This window comes from Patella vulgata, chromosome 2 (assembly GCF_932274485.2).
Source record: "Patella vulgata chromosome 2, xgPatVulg1.2, whole genome shotgun sequence".
In the NCBI taxonomy this organism is placed as follows: domain Eukaryota; kingdom Metazoa; phylum Mollusca; class Gastropoda; family Patellidae; genus Patella; species Patella vulgata.
In genome coordinates this window covers 71887612-71908946 of record NC_065880.2, presented here as the reverse complement: position 1 = coordinate 71908946, position 21335 = coordinate 71887612, and the positions used below count along the sequence as shown (strand labels likewise).

Below are 21335 nucleotides of genomic sequence, written 5' to 3'. Positions count from 1 at the left end.
TACTCAATGAGTCACCATGTATAGTCATAAAACATGTTTCAACTTACATTGGCCTTGGCGTTAACATTAGCTTTCTGTTCAAGAAGAAGCGAAACCATGTCTGTATGACCTTCTTGTGCAGCCAGATGAAGGGGTGTAAATCCATTCTGAAAAAAAAAAAATCCAAAAGATTAGTTTAACAATAAATGAAGAAATGAACTAAAACTGGCTATGCATATAGCATAAATATCTAGTTTCTAGTAATGCTAATTCCTAGTTATTTTAGAAGATTAATATGCGATTAAATTCAACAGGATTCATTTCTTTCTTTAGATTTTCTCTGTGAAACTACCTTAGATTCAGCATTGGGCTTGGCACCATATTCCAGCAGAGTGGTAGCAATATCCATCTGGTTTTTCTTTGCCGCTATGTGAAGAGGGGTGTACCCATTCTGAAATAAGATTATTTTGAATTATTATTCTTCAATAATGTTACAATCAATAGAAAATTTATCTAAGGATGTACATGTCAAATACCAGACGAGCCGAGATTATTAAGAAATTGTCAATTTCGGAATATACTAAGTTTATATCACCCAATTCCCAATTTTGGAAATTTATTAAGTTTATATAACCCTCTCTGGGATTTACTCAGTTTTTATCACTCAATTTTGGAATTTACTTATATAACCCAGTTTTAGAATTTACTAAATTTATCACTCAATGTTTGAATTTACTAAATTTATATCACTCAAATTGAATATTTACTTAGTTTTTACCACCCAATTTGTGTCGACTATGGGTAAATTACATTTTTGTTGAAATCTGATCTATGTATATTTACCTTGGCAGCTGAATGAGGGCTGGCTTTGTTCTCTAACAGAAGTTGTGCTACATTCACATGATTATAATGTGTGGCTACATGTAACGGAGTAAGACCATTCTTTCCTTGTACATCTGGATTAGCATCTTTCTGTAGTAGCAGACGAGCAACTTTGATGTTACCATATTTAGACGCTATGTGAAGAGGAGTGAAGCCCTTCTGCAAGACAAAATAAACATTATTTATAGAAAATCAATTTAACCTCATCCTGTTGAACATTACAAAAATAATTTTAATACAGACATACATATATTTTAATTTCTGATCATTATTGCAAGGTCATTACATACTTGAGGATTGAGATTTAAATACATTTGTCCAATTAAAGGAAAATATATACATATATATTAAAACATCTGATGAAGACGTTCAATTAAGGGCAGCAGCTAACTTATGATTTGATGTTTATCAGAATAAAGAAGTAAAAGGTTTTGGTTTTTTTTGTTTTAACTGAACATATTTTTACTTTTAATAAATCTGTAATAAATCATACTACTTAAAATCCATCATCATTGACCATTTTGTCGAAAATCTAATGACAATTTCAAATGAAAATTTAAGTTTTCAGAAAAACAATCGTACCTTTGTTGTCAAACTGTGATCAGCTCCTTGTTCTAATAAAACTTGTGCACATTCATCATGTCCTTCTTTAGCAGCAATATGTAACGGTGTATACAGATCTTTAGTTGTAGCATCAGGTGAAGCGCCATGTTGAAGTAACAACACCACGTTATCAACATTACCCAGACGAGAAGCAATGTGTAATGGAGTTTGTTGTTCCTGAAATAAAAAATAAAATATCATCTCAATGTTAAACTTTAGTAGGATATTTAGAAATAGAACATTATTATGATAGTCAAACTTTATTTTAATGTTATCAAAGAAATCTAGAGCTCTGAATAGTTACTGATTAAAATTAAAAGTTTTCAAGATAGTGAGATAAGACAAAAAAACGCCCATCACAGACAATGTCAGAAGCAGTTCATCTGGTGTCTATCATTTTATATGGTACAGATTTGTTTTCTATCAGTGTTTTAATGATATTCTTAATTACACGACATGTAAAAATTTCCAAATGTCGGGTACTAGTTCTTTCGTGCCTGAGTTTGTTAGACACAATTAAAATCATTATTTCTAGGCCTGGGGAAACATTAACTGTCAAATGGGTTAAAGGTACATGAAAATTATGGTTGAAAAACCTGTGCTTACTCTAGCTCTAGCATCTACTGTAGCTCCATTGCGTAACAGGATTCGAATAATATCTGTTTGATTAGCTCTCGCAGCAAGATGTAGAGATGTTTCTCCTCGTACTGTTGGGAAATCTGGGTTCGCATTTTGTTGAATCAGATAAATCACGATGTTCATATGACCCATGAATGATGCAACGTGGAGAGGAGTCAAACCCGACTGAAATTGAGATAATATTCATAATAAGGGAGAAATGTCTATAAAATAAAACATAAATTTTATAGATAAATATATAAATGAAATGTTTGTTTCTTTCATTGGATTTTAGAAAACCAGTAACAGCAATAATGTAAATACACAGGACACAATTCTATGGAATACCATTACTGCTTATTACTGAGTGACATTTCAATTAGGTTTCTCTAGTTCAATTACTAAATGCCAAATTAGCTATAATGTAGTTTATTATTAAAAAATTTACCATCATTAAATCTAAATTTTTAAATTCAGCTTGCAATAAATATCAATCTTATAAATAAATATTTCTTACTATATAAATTATTAATTACCTCTGTTGTAGCTTCAATACTCGCTCCATATTTCAATAAAAGTTCTACGACCTTTATTCTGTTCTTCTTACAAGCAATGTGTAGTGGTGTGAATCCGTTCTGTAAAAAAATTAGATGAATTATATGAAATGAAATAAAATGGGGTTTAACGTCTTACTATTCTGCACCTACCGGGATAATGAAGATGGGTATAAACCATACAGTAGGCTATGAGGTAAGTCTTACCCGGACAGCAATCAAATTCCAACCTTCAGGGGTTCTATTATGTGCGTGCCAAAGATTACACAGGACCATGGTTTTACGTACCCTCCAAATGACTGGGCACTGTCCTTGCCAGGCCCTCTGTACTGCATCACTGATAAGGGGGAACCACACAGGAAAAAATATATATATTATATGAGAGACAAGATTTGAAAAGATGATATTCACTCTTACATGAAAACTGAACTTTGCCCTTGCTTGTTATTTGCCAGCTTTGCCAATACTAAATAAATTTTCATCCAAAGCATAATTATTTTATTACTCACCAAAGCTCTTGAATTGGGTTCACACTTTCTGTCTAATAGTAATTTTGCTGTTTTAACATTTCCACAGTGGGCAGCAACATGTAATGGTGTTAAATAATCCTAAAATTAAAATAGATGAAATAAAATGGGGTTTAACGTCCTACTTTTCTGCATCAACCGGACTATTGAAGACATGTGATATGCTACAGCCTACTCTTATTACGAATTACAACTGTAACATGTTCTTTTATGTGCATGCCAAAGTGTACACAGGACTTCATTTCTTCATCCCATCCGAACAACTAGACACTGTCCTCGCAGCACCCTCTGTCCTGCACTACTGACTAGGTGAAAACACGCCAGAGAATCCTGTGGTACTTTCTCAGCTAACAAGGTGATCGAACCAGGGCCCTTATTCACGAAAACTTAAACTAAGATACAATCGAAATTTTAAGAAATACTGCAATTCGATTGGCTGACCAGTAAAATCAATTTGCATATATCCAATTTGCATATTGGTCAGCCAATCGAATTGCAGTATTTCTTAAAATTTCAATTGTATCTTAGTTTAAGTTTTCGTGAATAAGGGCCCAGGAACCTCTTGGTTAGTGAGCCAGCACTGAACCACCTTGGGATCCCCCTTGCATACTTGACTTGGAAAATATAGAATTGACTGTTTCTTCCAACCACTAAAACATGAACAACTTATAAACTTTAGAATGTGAAATTATGTGTGTGAAATAGCTTTATTTAACGTCTGTTTCCACCAAAGTCATATTGCCGACAATGTAAAATTATTTTTTTGCTATGAATTTATAGCTTATCGGTAATCATTCAATCACAGACAAAAAACATCGTTTAGCGATTAATTTTATGAATTTTTGTAATTTCATGTTTACTGTATTAGCCCAACATGTATTTTAATTATTGTTGTATTATAATCTTTATTTTGATTAATGTTTTTATTGTAATTTAGTTACAGTCATTTATTTGTTTTATTATTGATATTATTAAATGACGTTTTACACCGTATTAAGATGTTTTAGTTGATATTTTGGATTAAGGCACACAAAAAAGACATACCACTGTGACGTCATCAACCTGTGCTTTATGGTAGAGAAGAAGTCGTGCACAATCAACATGATCTCCTTGGGCAGCCATATGTAACGGTGTTAATCCATTCTGTAAGGAAATGAGACAAATTTTACAAACAGATTAAAAAAAAAATAACAATAAAACCAACATGGATGAAGCAGTAATCCCCAATAAGATTACTGCATATTGTACATTACTGTTAATATTTGTAGTATGTACTCCATTAGGAATTGACGAATTTAAAATTCAACGAACCTTTGTTTTTGATGAATGTGGTGCGTATCGTTCCAATAATAAATCAACTACACCTTCATGTCCGCTTCTTGCTGCACAATGTAAAGGTGTCAAGCCATCCTAGAAAACAATGAAAAATTCTTAATTAATATACTGTTTTAGTTGGACAAACGCTACTTATTATAAAGAATACTTAAGTAATCAAGTTATATGTTGCATATTGTACACAGTATTCTATTTTATAAAGTTGTGCTCCATTCAAATACAATATTCACTACAAATGTAATACACTATATTAATATGTTATATTGGTTAGGTTTATTTTAAGGAATATTTAAATAATCAAGTTATATGTTTGAAATTATACATAGTTTTCCATTTTATAAAGTTATGCTCTATTCAAATACAATATTCACTACAAACAGAAAATACTAAAATATGCTACTTACTCTAGTTTTTTCTGATATATCAGCTTTATTGTCCAGCAGTAAAGTTACCATATTTGCCTTTCCCCATCTTGATCCTACATGTAGTGGTGTAATATTGTTCTGAAAAAAACCAAAACAAAAATAGATATATTCCATAATCTTTTTAAAATATTCACTTAATAATATAGAAATAAATCATCAAACAGCACTTTGGTGGCAGAAATTTTTTCTAGATTGAATCTCAAATACATTTGAACTAATAAATACACAGTTTGGGTTAAAAGAAAACATGCAATTAAATGTGATATACTTTCATTACACAATCTAAAGTAAACTGTATATATTAAGTACAGAAAATCATTTACCTTAGCTTTGAAATTTACATCTGCACCTCTTTGTATTAACAAATTAGCTACGTTCGTGTTGCCATAGTGAGAGGCAATATGTAATGGAGTAAATCCACTCTGAAAATGTAAACATAAAATTTTATAAAATAGCTATGTACAATCAAAGAAAAACATTTATTAATTAATTAATTAACTGTATGATATATATATATATATATATATATATGACAAGTTAGTATTTAGTAGTAAGTTGTATGATTTGTTAATTAATTTAAGACTAAGAAAACCAATGGTCATGTTAATAAAAATGAGAATTTATAATAGATATTTGTTTGTGTATAAAAAGTGCTTATCTTTCATTCTGCATAAATATCAAGTGGTCCGATATTATCAAGATTTTAGCAGATCTAATCTGTGGCAGTTGAATGATATCATATCAATGCACATAGGAAGATGTTATTAAAAAACAAAACAACAGATACATGAACAAACGTACAAACATGACTCATGAACTATGCAACACAAAAAGAGAGCAAAAATAGGTAAATATTAAAATGTAAGACACATATATTATCCTAATTTTGATAATACACAGATACGAACAAATTAATTCACAATGAATTATGATAGACTAATGAAAAAAAATAGAAAAATAGTTCAGATGTTGAAATAAAAGATACACATACAGATCTCCTGATATTCATATTATACAAGAACAGATATGAACTGGAGAAAATAAAATATGATACAAATTTATTTACATTATTCAAAAAATAATGTGGTTCTACTAACTAATTTAACAGAAGATAACAAAGAAAAATAATGTGGCCCTGTTTGGTAATTCAATAGAAAGTAATGAAGAAATATACAAGGAAAACAAGTTATTCTGAATGGTCTACATGCTAGAAAAAGCATTAATGACTAACGATTTTGCAACTCCGAATTGTAGAGATTCAACATATAGAAATTGATGTAAATAAGAATAATATTTATGCAAATGGACTAAACAGTATCAATACTGTACAAAAATATGAAAACGATATATAACTGTACATTTAATTCATGCAAACCAAAATATATATAAGAATAAGTAAAATAAAAGATTTTCTGTAAGACAAGATATGATGAACAAACCTTGGTTGTATCATTAACTAGCCCTCCATTCTGTGATAGTGGGAGATAATAAGCATAAATGTACTTTTATTTTGCAGAAATTTAATAAATAATAATAGCTATAAGTTTTAACCTTAAGGAGAAAGAGAGAGAAATAGGGTTTAACATCCACTTGACATAAACAAGGTCATTTCAGGACTAACATATGGTACAGTTTGGTTTTTAACCGTGAGAGGAAACCGGAGGACCCAGAGAAAAGCCACAAGGTTCTGTAGGCGACCCTAAATCTTGAAATGAACAGGCTTGGGATTGCATGCCACTTGATCTAATGGCAGATCTTATGATCTAAAGTGCAAATATCAGTCAATCAACCCCCTTAATACCTGTAACCATAAGTATGAGGATTATCCATAGGCTCATTACCAAATGTCTGAATCTAAACTGAGACTCTTGTGTCAGTGAAATATGCCAGTCTTGACTTGAGTGACTGACAGAAAAATTGAGTCAAATTGGCATTTCAAAGAATTTAACCATAAAATTCAGATAATTTATAGATTTTGTGTTCTTTGAAAAAAGGTTCTTGCCAATTTGAGATAAAAAAAAAACAAAAACAGTGAAAAATTGACTGTTTGGCGAAATTTTAAAAGGAGAGCTCTGACATAAACACTGACTATCCATAGCCCTTAAAAAAAAACAATGATGGAGACAAAAATAATATTTTATCTTTAGGAGGAAAGCTCTAATATATATGATATATGTTTTTTTGTCATGCTATTAGTGGGTTTAGAGGGATTTTGTTTTCCCTTGAAATCATGACAAAATATTAACCATAATAATTACATACCTTTGTTTGAGTGTCCACATTGTTTTGTTCATTTTGTAAGAGTAAGGCGGCTGATTTGACGTCATCTTTTTTAGCAGCAATATGTAATGCTGGCAGACGTACTTTGCCTTTTGTGTCATGTTCGAGTAAAACACTTACAACCTTCTCATGTCCTTGTTGTAATGCCACAGCTAGAGGAGTGAATCCATCCTAAAATACACAAATCAACATATAGTAAACAGGCTAACACATGAATAACATACAACTAAATATGATTTAACAGAGCAGTTCCCTGATCGCTAAATGCCACTTAAAGAATAACTAAATATGAGCTTTACAAAATCCAAACTAAAGGTCATTCCATGTCAAGTTAACCAAATCCTAAAAATGTTGTCAGGTGACACCTTTCAGAAAATTATAAGCTTCCGACATTTATTGAGTCAATATTTTGGAAGATACATGTTATAGATCAAATTTCTATATTCTTTATCATATTTCAGTGTTTGCCATTATTTGCCAGATACAACATTTGATATTTTTCTAGTTGTCCCATCACACAAGATGTTTCCTACTTCTGGTAGAGAGCATCCTAAGATCACATAACAAGAATATACTTGCTGTTCCTAAAACAAAACTAAAACAATTTGGTGATAACAGTTTTAATGCTACTGCATTTTCGAATCAGTTGCAAGTAAACATTAGAGAATTTCAAACTTTCACAATTTTTAAAACTTGTTTGTTTAAACTGTTTTAACTGATGAGAGATTCCATAAATGTAGTGCTTTGAGCACATTAGAAATATACATTATCATTATTATTATTATTATTATCTGGGAGCATATCATCTAATAATGTTGTTTAAGCTGTATGAGTATGTAGCACATACAATGTATGAAAAACAGTCTAAGGTAAAGTATTACATGTACTGTAAAATCTGCTAAACTAATCAATTCATCGTATATCATTCGCAACAATAAAATATAACTGTTTTATGATTTTTTCTATCCTAATCAATTGAACCTAAAGCAATAATAAAATAAGTTATCTTAGAAATTAATAAGTAAATCTGGAAATAAAATCTCTTTTAAAGAGTTTCGGAAGTAAAAAGTTTCTGTAACAAAGTGCACCAAATTTCTAAGGCATACAGTTATTAGCACTGGACAACAGTAGGCAGGAAACTGATAATGCTATTGTCCGATTTTAAAGGTGGTATATTTACCGAGACGTTATTTTATAACCATACATATACAGAAAATGGAATTATAACTACATAATAATAAATGTCTATTAGTAACGCGCTAGAATCCACAAAGCGTGCTCAAAGCTTTTTAATTATTAATCACTGTGCAATGTGGAATCAAATGTACCAGAATAAACACCACCAATTGACAGAACCAGAAGTTCTTGTCACAACCCATGAATATTTCTACACCTCACATTTTCAATCAATCAAACCATGGCCCTTGTGAATTCCAGCATGATTTTCATGACAAGGACATGACGAAGAAATTAAATTCTTACCTCAGTGGCCAGGCTTTGGCTAGCCCCATTAGCCAATAGAAACCTGACTACTTCGGAATGTCCTTCTTGTGCCGCCATGTATAACGGTGTGAATCCGGCCTGCAAAATAAAATAATTTTATTTGTTCAAGTAATTTGATGATTATCTTTATGTATATGAGTAATAATAGACAGCATGATTTCCGTTTCATCAAGATGACATTAACAATGTAATTAACTTGTAACTGAATGTCACTCACATCTTCTGATGAATAAATTACGATATATACTAGTAATAAATGCCGTTTATATCCATGCGACGTATGGCCGTAATAGATGCTGTTATCCATGTAATTTAGTTATTGCATGCAAAATTAACCTTCATGTATCTCTCAGGTTATATCTATTATCGAAGGCACATTGGATTGGTGGGTGTGGCGTTTGCTCACTAATCAAGTCCGTCCCAGGTTCCTCTGGACACAAACTAAGTCATTTTGGGATTAACATATGGACAATTTTATTTCAATAACTTGCTTGTACATAAGGGTTTTTAGCAGTGTGAGGAAATTGGGGGAGCCAGAAAGAACCCACAAGGTTTAGCAGTGACCGCACTGCTTATATCACATCAAAGAATAATGGGATCAAAACCATGCCACTTGACTCAATGACAGACCTCATGATCTAAAATGCACCTGTTAGACCACTTGACCACCAAACCTACATCCTAAATGTGATTTTTATTTTTTAAGTTTGATCTAAAAAAGTAGACTTCTGTACTTGGATAGATAACTGGGCTGTTCCCAAATCTCTACGATTTTATCATGAAATGGTTTCAACTCCATTAGTCAAGTTATAAAGGATATTAAGTTGGAGAATGAAGGGTTGGGGGAGAGGTCTTTTTATCACCTCAGCCCTACACTCTTTGTGAAAGTCTTGTTATAAATTCTGCAACAAGTCATGATGTAACAGATAGTTTTAAAATTCACTAACAATACATCGTTTTACTATAAGAGAATTGTTCAAAAGTATTGATTTTCTTTCTTTAATAGTTTGTTGTGGTTCAAGTCTGAATAAGAGTGATATGTTAATGATGTCGGCAGTAGGTTAGTTTGACCTTACCTGAGCTTGCACGTTAACTCTGGCATTGTTCTCTACCAGTGTATTTACGATTTCTTCATGTCCTGCCAGAGCAGCTATGTGCAAACTTGTGTTTCCTTTCTGCAATTAAAAAAAAAACAAACAAAAATGATATAATAATAATAATGAATGTTTGATCTTTGTCAAAATGCGATGTGCAAAACAGCATAAAAAAGCTCATCTTAAAATTTTAATGATCTATTGTCTCTCAATAGCTATTCTAAATTGATATATATATATATGCAATTAAGAAATTGCGTAGGAGAACGAAATGAAAAGTCAGTAGAGAAAAAGGGTCAGATAGTCTTAGTTCCAAATGGATTTGTCGGTAAATCAATGCGTAAATCAATTTAATAATCGTGATATTAAACAAATCTCACAGATAGCAGTTTCAATTTCCCATTGATTGTCCTTTTACACAAAACTACCAGAAATCAAGACAAAAATGCTGACATCAGACTCGAAGAATCCTAGTATTAATTCAACCCTTCCAGGAATTCTGCTCTCATCTAATCAATATTCCTATCGTATCGGAGAAGCAGGCTTCAAGAATTTGTCTGAAGCGTGGGCAAGAAAAAGCCAATAATTTTGTCAAGTAGCCAGATAACTACATCCTAAATGCTTCTGAATTTTTTATGGTAATTTCAAACTCGACGGAAGTGGCAGACAATAAATCATGATGCAGTGTGATCTAAGAGCTGGTCAGATTCAATTTAAATTTATTTTTAATAACAATAATAACCCTTCATATGTGTCTAGAAATATTAAATATTGTACAGTATAAATAAAGCCCTACATAAACTTGATATTAGAGTGGTATATTGTCACACCCTGACCTAGGTAGTAGGACAGATATTTAACATTGCGTTTATCAACCCACCCACGCAAGGCACGTATATGCACTATATATATAATATTATCACCCAACAACACATTCTACAGTAGATATGGCTTGTGTGATATCTTTCATAACCAATACTAAAGAATTATATTTTTTTTATTTGTGCAAGTTAAAAAGGATTGCGCGATAAATAAAATCTTCTACTAATCTTTTTTGACATCAAAAAGTATCAACACTCGTCAATAAAGTAAAAAAAAAAATTGGCAGAGCCTCGTTCTTTTTTACATTATCGACTTGTGCTGATATTTTTTGATATCAAAAAAGACTTGTTGGAGATTATCTACTTATACATACAATCTGATATAACTTTCACTTCCTTTCTTTATACTATTGCATGGATCATAGGGGCAATTCTTATACATCCACACATAGATCTTTATCAATTTAGTCAACATCCAGTTTTCCTTTTGGATAAGCTGCAGTTTGAGACAAAGCTGCTGCTCATGCATGGAAAAAGGAAAATTTTAAGAGATTTAAAATGGCGGAAGCTGAGTGAACAGTGGACCTGCTTTTCTTGCATAGAAAGTCATCTACAGGGGCGCAACTTTAAAGAATGATGACAATTATTCAATTTAAATTTTGTTTCGTTTTGATCCACCCTGTAGTAATCTTAGTGAATTCTACAAGATGCTAAGAGGAAATTGGATAACTTGAGAAACTCTGTCCCAGATCCGAGGAATTTCTTATAACTTCATTAACAATACAAAAGACAAGACTGCAGGTTATGCTCGCTCTCTTATTTCATCCTCACACCATCCTCATGATTTCCATTTCCAGAAATTTCTTTTTCTATTAAAAAACATTAATATTGATGTCATGACTGAAATGCTTCGATGTGCTATATATGCAAGTAAAAGTTAGAAAGTGGTTGTATGATGAATGATAAACACAAAGCACATTATATAGTAAGAAGGTCAATTAATTCAATAGAATGCTTTTAAAAAGTAAATGGGTTTGAACTGTATGTATAAGTAAACTCTTAAAAGGCATTATAAACTATATGTGCATTGTGCCATTTTATGCAATAAAAGCTATTAAAACCAGTCCCTATTAAAACCAGGCTCAAAAACTTAAATCTTATCAAATAACTTGTGCAAACTTGAATAAATTTCTTTCAGTTCATTTATGTTCTTTTGTGTATAGGATTAATATCATAAAATAGATACATGTATTTCACTTATATTGTATAATATACATTGCGGTATTGATAATAAAAAAAAATGTTTGTGTTCTGTTATTTAAACCCCCAAATTAACTCAAGCATGTCCAATCTGCTTTAAAAAGGTGTAATACTATACATGAAAAGGCTTAAAAATTAATGGCATCAATTGTATGAGGTATTTTTAGGGTGACCTGCGTTGATTTTGTTTTACTACTTCTTGCATCTGCTCTTTATAACACAAACAGACCCTCACAAAACAAAACAGTGCAGTTGCCAGTAAGGATTTATCCCTGACATGTGAAAGTGTTTGGTTATCAAGCCTTTATCTTGTAAACCTTTGACATGCATCCATATTGCTCATAAAAAGTGCATTAAATAAATCCTGTCTTAAGATTTGATACACCATTTATATATTTTAGTATTGAAATATGTCTTTAGATCTGAAAGGTACTGGTTTATTATGTACAAGGGCATTATATCACCCACACATGAATGACAGGTATTTAGGTTGACTTTAGCTCAGGAGATTGTTTGACCTTTGGATTAAACCATTTTCTATCACAGGGAAGTAAGGTTACTCTTACACTATTAGCAAGATTGTAGTAAAAATAAGTAAAACACATACCTTTGTGGCGGCCTCAACATTTGCTCCTCTTCCAAGTAATTCTGTGACAATCTTGATGTGCCCCTCCTTAGAGGCAAGATGAAGTGCGTTAAGTCCATTCTGTAATTAAAAAAAAATTGTAATTATATATATATATATGGAATTACTATCACTGTTTTAAATGATCTTGCATGGACATAAGAGAAGTGGGGTTTAATGTCCACTCAACACAGACTAGGTCATTTCGGGACTAGCATATGGTTCAATTTTATTTCAATAATTTGCTTGCGGGTATGGGGTCTTTAGCAGTGAGAGGAAACCGGAGGACCTGGAGAAAACCAGCGAGGTTGGATGGGCGACCCTACTCCTTGTCACGTACAACCGGGGATTCGAAACCACGCAAGTGGACTCTGACAGACCTTGTGATACAGCACGCATGTGCTAACCATTCTGCTATGGACATAAGAGATTTAACTTTTTTAAAACCAAAAATAGCCGATAAATAGCAGATCGATATTTATAAATTTGTTCTCACTAAATTAAGTGTGTATGTAAAATCTATTTTGGGTGTTAGGTAAATTAAAACAAGAGCCAAAGCATTTATTTTAGTTCACACTCCCCATTGTAAGGCATCAAAATAAACATGTAATAGAAAAGAGCAAACTCAGCCATAGAGATTCCTCATCAACCTTCTTTATATGTGTGCATCAGTTCTATTTTTACACTTTATAGGTTTACTAAACCCTTGGTATTTAAATAAATGATGTGTTTGCATGTTTATAGAACATTTACTCTCTTATTTTACAACTACCTATTATCGATAACCTATTTTAATCAATTTTATGTCTATTCAAATGGAAAAGGATAAAAATTGCAAAGAGCAATTTGTGTGTTCAGAGCAGACGCAAAATCAGTGGGCGCTGGGTTTCTTTTTTTTTTCCTATACAATATTTATTGACAGAAACTGGATTGGAGAACAGGAAAGCCTATAGGCCACCTCTCCATAACAGTTCATATTGCATTGACTGCCCTACCCTTTTCCATGGTGTGCACCTATCTATACATTACTTTTGTCTGATATTATATCTATATATATAGTATATCTATAGATATATATATATATATATATATATATATATATATATCAACATGAACAGCAGAATACTCAGAGAAAAGCCAACAGACCCCTACATGCAAGCGAATTATTGAAATAAAATTGAACCATATGTTAGTCCTGAAATGTCCTAGTTTGTGTCAAGTGGGTGTTAAACCCCATCTCTCTCTGTATTAGCTGTATATAAAATATATATTTACTGTTATGAATAGAAGTACAATATATGGTGTGTAATACCTCTTATCGCCTTGTATGTAAAGTCTATCACAAGTATTTCTACTTAAAAAAATATGTCATACAAATACAGGACTGCCCACTGATTTACTTATAAACACTGAAAGCCGGTGGTTATTCATTATAGTACCACTTCAGTGAATTACTGAAGTCAATGACTTTCAACCCAAATTTATATATATATATCATTTATGTTTAATAGCTGTTTAGCTGATAATTTCTTAATTCCAAACAATCTAAGAATTTTCTTCCCCTACAAAAACAAACTATAGCCTGGATCCTCTCCTCTCTCTTTTTGTCTACCAAAGGGCAACTTAAGTCTTGCGGTCTGTAATGTTTCCACAAACTTTTCCTCCAGGCATTCCAATAATAAACAAACAAGTTTATGCTATGTTACATGTAACAACAACCCTTGCATGCAACATGTATTTTTATATCTTACAAAGTATTGTCATAAAGAAACTTACCGGGTTGCTGGTGTTTATGTCTGTGGATCCTCTTAAATATTCTAATACTTCGTTCAGGTTTCCATCCCGAGCAGCTCTCAGGAATCCAGCGTTTCCGTCACTCTGAAAAATATAAAGTAGATCACAATCAATATTTTGCTCATATTTTGTTTGTAAAATGGCGTCTTGTGAAAACCAGGTTCTTTAAGTTAAAGTCGTCAATACCCACGTTTTTAAAAGTAAACAAAAGTTAAATTCTGAAACATCATTTTCAAAGTAACTACATGTAGTACCGTAACTAAGCTTGTATTTACATGCATGTCAGTTTTATTTCTTAGTTTATAAATTGTTTATAAACAGCAGCAATTTTTATTTTGTTCTTATCACGAAGATCAATAAATGGTAACAAGACTTGTGTGATCTACACAAAAATAATAACAAAGGTCAAGGTCATTTTTACACATTCATTAACATTTACTATCATAAACCTTAAAATGTGAGCAGATGGGCTTGAAGATGATGTAATTAATTTATAAGTAGCCATAACTGCTCCAGACTTATAAGAGAAGTATTAACACATATTACAAACATATATAATTATATAATCCATGGGGAGTAATCTTGACTCTAGCAGAAGTCAATCTGTCTGACCAGATGGCTGTTAGACATGTAAGGTTCGCATTAGTTTTGATGTATTTTAGTCTCTCAGGGTATGGAATTTCTAGTTGAATTCTTGCAAATGAACCTGAGACTTTTCTAGAAATCCTGCTTTTATATCGTTGACTACAATAAGTAAATAGAAACAACCCACTCCTCCTATCAGTTGAATATTTTATAAGTAAATCTTTTCAAGCTATAAGTACATGTACATGTATGAGAAACTGGAATGATTAAAATGAGGTTTTACTTCCAAAAGGTGTGCAAAATCGGCAATAAGTGGTCAAACTTAACTAAACACAGACGATTGATGTATATATGAGGACATAGTCATATCTTTGCTAATTTATGTATATTCACCACAACAATATATCCAAGATATCGGTCCATGTAAATGATGTAAGTATTATCACTTTAATAAGTTATCACAGATTCATAGTATAGTACAGTATTTTAATTATGTTATTAGTGTTTTCTGACCATCAGAATTCTGAAAAATCATCCCCCAAAGTCCAGGAAACGGCTTCCAGGGAATCTAGATTCAAAAATGTATCTGCGGTGCTCGTCTAGTGCCTGCGTCACTTGTGTTAGGGGCCTGTGCATCAGTAAATCTCATTTTTTCTAAACAACAACATCCCCCCTATAAATCCCCCCCCCCCCCCCAAAATCAAAAATTGGTACAAGTGAAATTATCCACGGACAGCAACTGAATCCCAACTGTCAAAGTTTTTTTTTACTTGCCCCAAACTGGAGAGAAAAGCTCCCACGCCAAAGCTAAATAAAGATATATTCAGACAAATGTGCTTTTAGGAATATTATACTATGTTTCTAATATTCACAGATGGATTAAGAATTGGTGCTCATCTTTCAGATTCAACCCACCAATAACTATTGTAAACTTCTTATTCATCTGCCATGAATGTGTTTCCAGGTCAAGTTGAATGATTCTTGAGAAACAGATTTAAACAAGTGTATGATGGTCATTAATGTCATGATGAGATAATATAAATCAAGGTATGGAGAGAGAGAGATTTAACTCCACTCTGCACACACTAGGTAATTTCAGGCTACACTGTGGGTATACTTTAATAGAATAAAATATCATGCTCTGTTACCATCTTTTGAGTAAATCATTACAAAACAAAATTATCATCAAATGGTACTAAAGATTTTCTACTCAAAGAAAAAGAATTAAGAAAAAATATACAAGACAACACAGTGGTGTGATAAATTTATTTATCAAGCAACTAGTTGAAGAGTTTTGGGTGTAAATAATAATATGATTCATCCATTATTGAAAGATGTTCTAGTATTGGCAGCCACTAACTACAGTACATGTGAAGGTCAAATTGACACACCTTAAATACCAAATGTCAAGAAAACAATACCACTGTAATGATTGATAAACTGGTTGGAATTTCTCCAGAATCTATTCCTATCAGGAACCGATACAATCATATATTTATAAAATATAAATTAATTTGAATTTTTAATAAATTTTAGCTTCCTTCTAAATCGTATGATTGCAAATCAATCTTTTAAATTGTGTTTTCATAAAAAAGTGTAGGACTAACATATGGTCCAGTTTTATTGTAATAATTTGCTTACGCGCAGTGGGAGGAAACCAGAGAACCCAGAACAAACCCACTACGTTGAACAGATGACCCTACTCCTCGTCATGTACAAACGTTGGGATCAAAACTTTGCCACTTGGCTCAATGACAGACCTTATGATCTAAAGCGCACACACACTAGACCACTTAATCCTCGTTAAATATATATGCTTTGGCAGGAAAACAGTGGACCCGGAAAAAAAACAACCTTTGTGCAAGTGACCCTACTCTTGTCATTTGACTCAATGACACACCTTATGATCTAAAGTGCACACGCTACACCACTCAACCAATTCCCTCGTCAAATATATATATATATTGATTAATACCAGATGTGTATTATTAATGGGTATAAACCATGGTAATAAAGAACAGTTATCAACGTTTATATTGTTTGTTCAGGTGAACATATTAACGGTAATAACCATCTTCAATATACCATCAGTTTGATCTATAAATAACTTAGTTATTGAATGGATTATATACCCCTGGTTAGTGGTAGACATACATTGCAGATCAATCAAATGGGGTTTAACGTATTACTGTTTTGCACCAAATGGGCTAACAGACCAAGACATATGCCATGCAGTGTGCTAAGAGGGGAAGTTTTACCCAGACAGTGGTGCTACAGCCTACTGTTATTTTGAAATTCCAACTGTCAAGGGTTCTATAACGTGCATGCCAACAAACAACTGACAAGGAAAATCCTTAGGAAACTTCTCGGCCAACACTTGGAGTGAACCTTAGAAATAGTGGTTAGCATTAAGCTAGAGCCTTACTAAGCCAGCATGGCCCCACCACAGATCAAAGTATTACATATAACACAGATGTTTATAGCTATGACATTATCCTTATCAATATTCATTACATTTAGATTATTGATCAACATGGCTAGCTTGGTGGTGTGCTTTTATAATAATCATCAAAGAGACAATTATCAACAGAGAGAATCAGGTCCACTCTCTTCTCCCTTGGCAGGAGAAAGGGCAAACAGTGTTTTGTATTAGTAATTAATATGCCCTCCCCCCACCCCCCAACTACAGCCTGTTTACCACTTTATACAGTGTGGCGAATGCATATCTAAAAGATATCTGATTTTTAACACAATGGGTAGAAACTTTAAACATGTACATAAAGCATAGAGTGTGGTAGAATAAACTAAACTAGGTAAAGTGTTCTGGCAAGCATTAAACCATGGACATTTGGACTTTGAACAATAAATCTTCATCATATTAAAGGACATTGGGAGATGCCAGGGTATCAATGAGTAAAGCACTGAATGTTGGGATTTGAAATAAGAGCAGACAGTAGCACTTTTGTCCTGGCAAAAGGAGTGCCCAGTAGGTGCAGAAAATTAGAATGACCATTTCATTTTTTTTAAAGGATATTCTGTCCATACAACACAAATGGACTAAGTAATGTTTGGCTGTTATGACCCAGAGATGTACATATAGATATTACTAGTAGTATATGTGGAGATAAACACCAGATTTATCAGAATGAGAGGAATGTAGATCTAGTTATGTACAACATAATCCATTATAAATAAAACCATATTTACTTATTAACACACCCATTTTTGTTTTTCACCTTCATGTAAACAACTGTACAAAATTGTATTGTAAAATAAGTTTCCCAGAAGATCAAATATTAATTCCAAAGTTCATGATATAAAATTCCTGAAATATATTCTGTTTTGTTACAACTTGACATGCATTAAATCTCAAAATATCCTCATTTACATAAAAAAAAAAAAAAATCATTTGTTTTTTTAGAAAAACCTGGTTTTATAATACTTGAATGTGATGTATTTTGGCCATTAATCTAATCGTAAGAATATAGATAAAATCTGATTGCGCCAAACTAATTAAATTTTATTGATGAAGACCATATGGTGCCACAATACACTGGTTTCAACTTTCTATCATTAGGTACCAGTAGATCGAACAGACTTAATTAAATGATGCTGACTACAGGTACACACAATAAGCAATGAATAAGTCTAGAAACTAAAGTCAATTTAATTTAGATCCTCATTTCCACAAATCAAATTGTTTTATTTATTATACATTCAATTAGCTTGCAGACAAATAAATGAGTATAGACAGAAGAAATGAAGTTTTGGTAACAAACTGAACTCAAATCTGATAAATCTATCATCAAGCTAAGATAAAAACAATGTTTCCAAAAATATCTCAACTGTGAATTTGACAAGCACAGTAGTTTTAGCAATCAACTTCTCTTAAATTAAATGCTGTGGTAGCTGTGAGGAATCACCCTACAATATGGGTCTAGTAGCAGATGCCACTACATTTTAACTCAACCAGTGGTTTACATTTGGTTTAGAATTTCACAAGGATTAGGAATTGTAATATCAAAATATGATAAAATATGACTTACCCATCCCATTAATTTCTTAAACATTGTGATAATAGTAAGTATATATCCTTGGTATATATTAAAACACTGATCCTGCTACACTATATAAATAATATTAAGTGTTTCAGGTATAATTAATCCTCGTGATGATAATTAGTAAGTCGGTTTAGAGTGTTCCATCAGTGTTATGGTACTACTGGTATTAAACTATTTATACATGTATGTAGTCTTCAGACTTAGTAATAATATACCAGATATTATCAGATCTCAGTAGGCTGCTGGTAAATATAGTGGCAACAAGAAGCAGGGCTGCCCAATTCACTAATGGCTACAGATGCAGGAATTTCTACCTGATGTTCTAGGCCAAGACAAGTTTAGTACAAATACTATCTATTGGTTGAAAAAAATTATTGCATTTTTATTACTTATAGTCAAATTCAATTATTGCAGATATTTGACATACTTTGTGCTGAATTCTACGAATTTAACATCAAGGTATTACATGTATCTGAATACAAAGACAAACAAAAAAACACACAGGAGGCAAACAGCCAAAATATTTTCTAAACAATAAGTTAATTTCGTGGCCTTCAACATAATGATAAGTACCTAATACCAACAGGTAATATATACTAACAGGAAATCTGAATTATGACATCAGTAAATAGTATAAAATAGAAATGAAAACTAATGGGGTTTAACATCCTACTTTTCTGCTCCATCCAGGCTAATGAAGACGTGTGCAGTGTGCTGTGGGGGAAATTTGATCTGGACTGGCACTACAGCCTACTATTATTTTAAATTCCAACTGTCAAGGGTTCTTTTTTCTGCACACCAATGTGTACACAGCACCTAGGTTTTTTTGTCCCATCTAAATGATTATACGCTGTTCCTTGTCAGGCCCTCTGTCCTGTACGTCTGACATGAGGAGCAGGAATCAACACCGGTAACCCCTAGGTTAGTTAAATCCTCGAGCCACCACAGCCCCATATGACGTTATATAATTCAATATTCATGTAAATGTTTTATATTCTTGTAAATGTGTTAAATGTGTTTAATATTCATGTAAATGTGTTAAATGTGTTTAATATTCTTGTAAATGTGTTAAATGTTTTTAATATTCTTGTAAATGTGTTAAATGTGTTTAATATTTTATTTGTGTGTGTTATTTTAATAGGTAACTGCAAAAATCAAGATGGTGATATTAAAATAAGTCTTATAAATAAAATGTCACTTTCCATAATTAGATCTATAAATCGGATGTCACAGATGTTTAAAAATAGATGAATGATATTTAAAACTTGGGATTCTGTAATTTAATTAACTTCCATCTCAATAAAGATTGTTCAAATATTAAAGCCCAAGGACATATACAAGGTAACTGAATCTCTAAGAAGGAACAACCTAAAAAGTATAGACTACTGAAGCCATCTGGACATGCAGCAGACGGTAACTGATACCCAACAGATGAAGATTAAGAGATCTTTCAACACTGGTCAATTATTAAAGTAGGCTTGAAAAGCTTTCAAGACAACCAGTTTTATTAGAAAAAAGATTCCATCCAAAAATTACTTTAATCGACATTAAACAATTCATCTTTTGATATGAAGGTTTTATTAATAAATTCATTAAAGCTATATATCTTCCATGGATTTACCTGTACAGGTAAATACCTTCACAGCCAAAATCCACTTCAAAGTTAGTAAAATAATGTTATACATGTAGTTAAAAAAAACTGAAGGATCTTAATTCAAAGTATTTGTTAGCTATATGTATTTCTTAACTCGAGAGGGTGGTGAGAGGTTTGGGCGAGTGATTTAACGTATGCGCTTTAGACAATGTTTTTCATTGAATCAAGTGGCATGGTCTTGATATCAAGCTTGTACAAGACAAGTAGCAAGGTCGCTTGCAAACCTTGTTGATTTTCTCTAGGTTCTCCATTTTCCTCCATTACTAAAATCTTTATGCGCAAGTGAATTACTAAACAATATGTTATGTTAGTCCCGATAAAGACCTAGTTTATACTGAATAAAACCCCAATTCTCTATATCTTAAAACACTGATAGTTCATCAGATACTGTACATGTACATGTATTATAAAGCCATCAAGAACAGATCTGTCAATAGTTACAAAACGTGTAATTCCTATAATAATAATAAATATAGACAATTAGAAATCATGTAAAACAGGATTAAATTGATTTCCTATTCTACTCCACTCTCATTATAAGTCTTCATGAAGAAATGGAAACAGCTGGCTAGATATACATCTAAATGGAAGCCATATTGTCTCTAGTGTTTAGGATTTTAAAAATAGTTGTCTGAAGTGATAACTTCCATCAACTTGAATTCAATTCGTGAATTAAACTCTTTATCAAAATCTCCACATTTCTTCAGTCTATCTCATCTCATATACACATTCTTT

General features: G+C 32.1%; 1 protein-coding gene across 4 annotated transcripts in view; it reads right to left on the bottom strand.

Annotated features, from left to right (window-relative positions):
* Positions 1 to 21335, bottom strand: part of LOC126811732 (titin) — a 128941-nt gene that overhangs the window by 72372 nt on the left and 35234 nt on the right. For all 4 annotated transcript variants that reach the window (XM_050537588.2, XM_050537590.2, XM_050537592.2 and 1 more), the window contains exons 2-18: positions 14283 to 14384; positions 12489 to 12587; positions 9783 to 9881; positions 8686 to 8784; positions 7186 to 7374; positions 6363 to 6392; positions 5247 to 5345; positions 4903 to 5001; positions 4475 to 4573; positions 4208 to 4306; positions 3146 to 3244; positions 2619 to 2717; positions 2071 to 2268; positions 1444 to 1641; positions 823 to 1020; positions 332 to 430; positions 48 to 146 (exon numbers count right to left, since the gene is read on the bottom strand). In XM_050537588.2, coding sequence (XP_050393545.1) covers positions 48 to 146; positions 332 to 430; positions 823 to 1020; positions 1444 to 1641; positions 2071 to 2268; positions 2619 to 2717; positions 3146 to 3244; positions 4208 to 4306; positions 4475 to 4573; positions 4903 to 5001; positions 5247 to 5345; positions 6363 to 6392; positions 7186 to 7374; positions 8686 to 8784; positions 9783 to 9881; positions 12489 to 12587; positions 14283 to 14384 — 2004 coding nt within the window. The remainder of the gene's footprint in view (positions 1 to 47; positions 147 to 331; positions 431 to 822; positions 1021 to 1443; positions 1642 to 2070; positions 2269 to 2618; positions 2718 to 3145; positions 3245 to 4207; positions 4307 to 4474; positions 4574 to 4902; positions 5002 to 5246; positions 5346 to 6362; positions 6393 to 7185; positions 7375 to 8685; positions 8785 to 9782; positions 9882 to 12488; positions 12588 to 14282; positions 14385 to 21335) is intronic.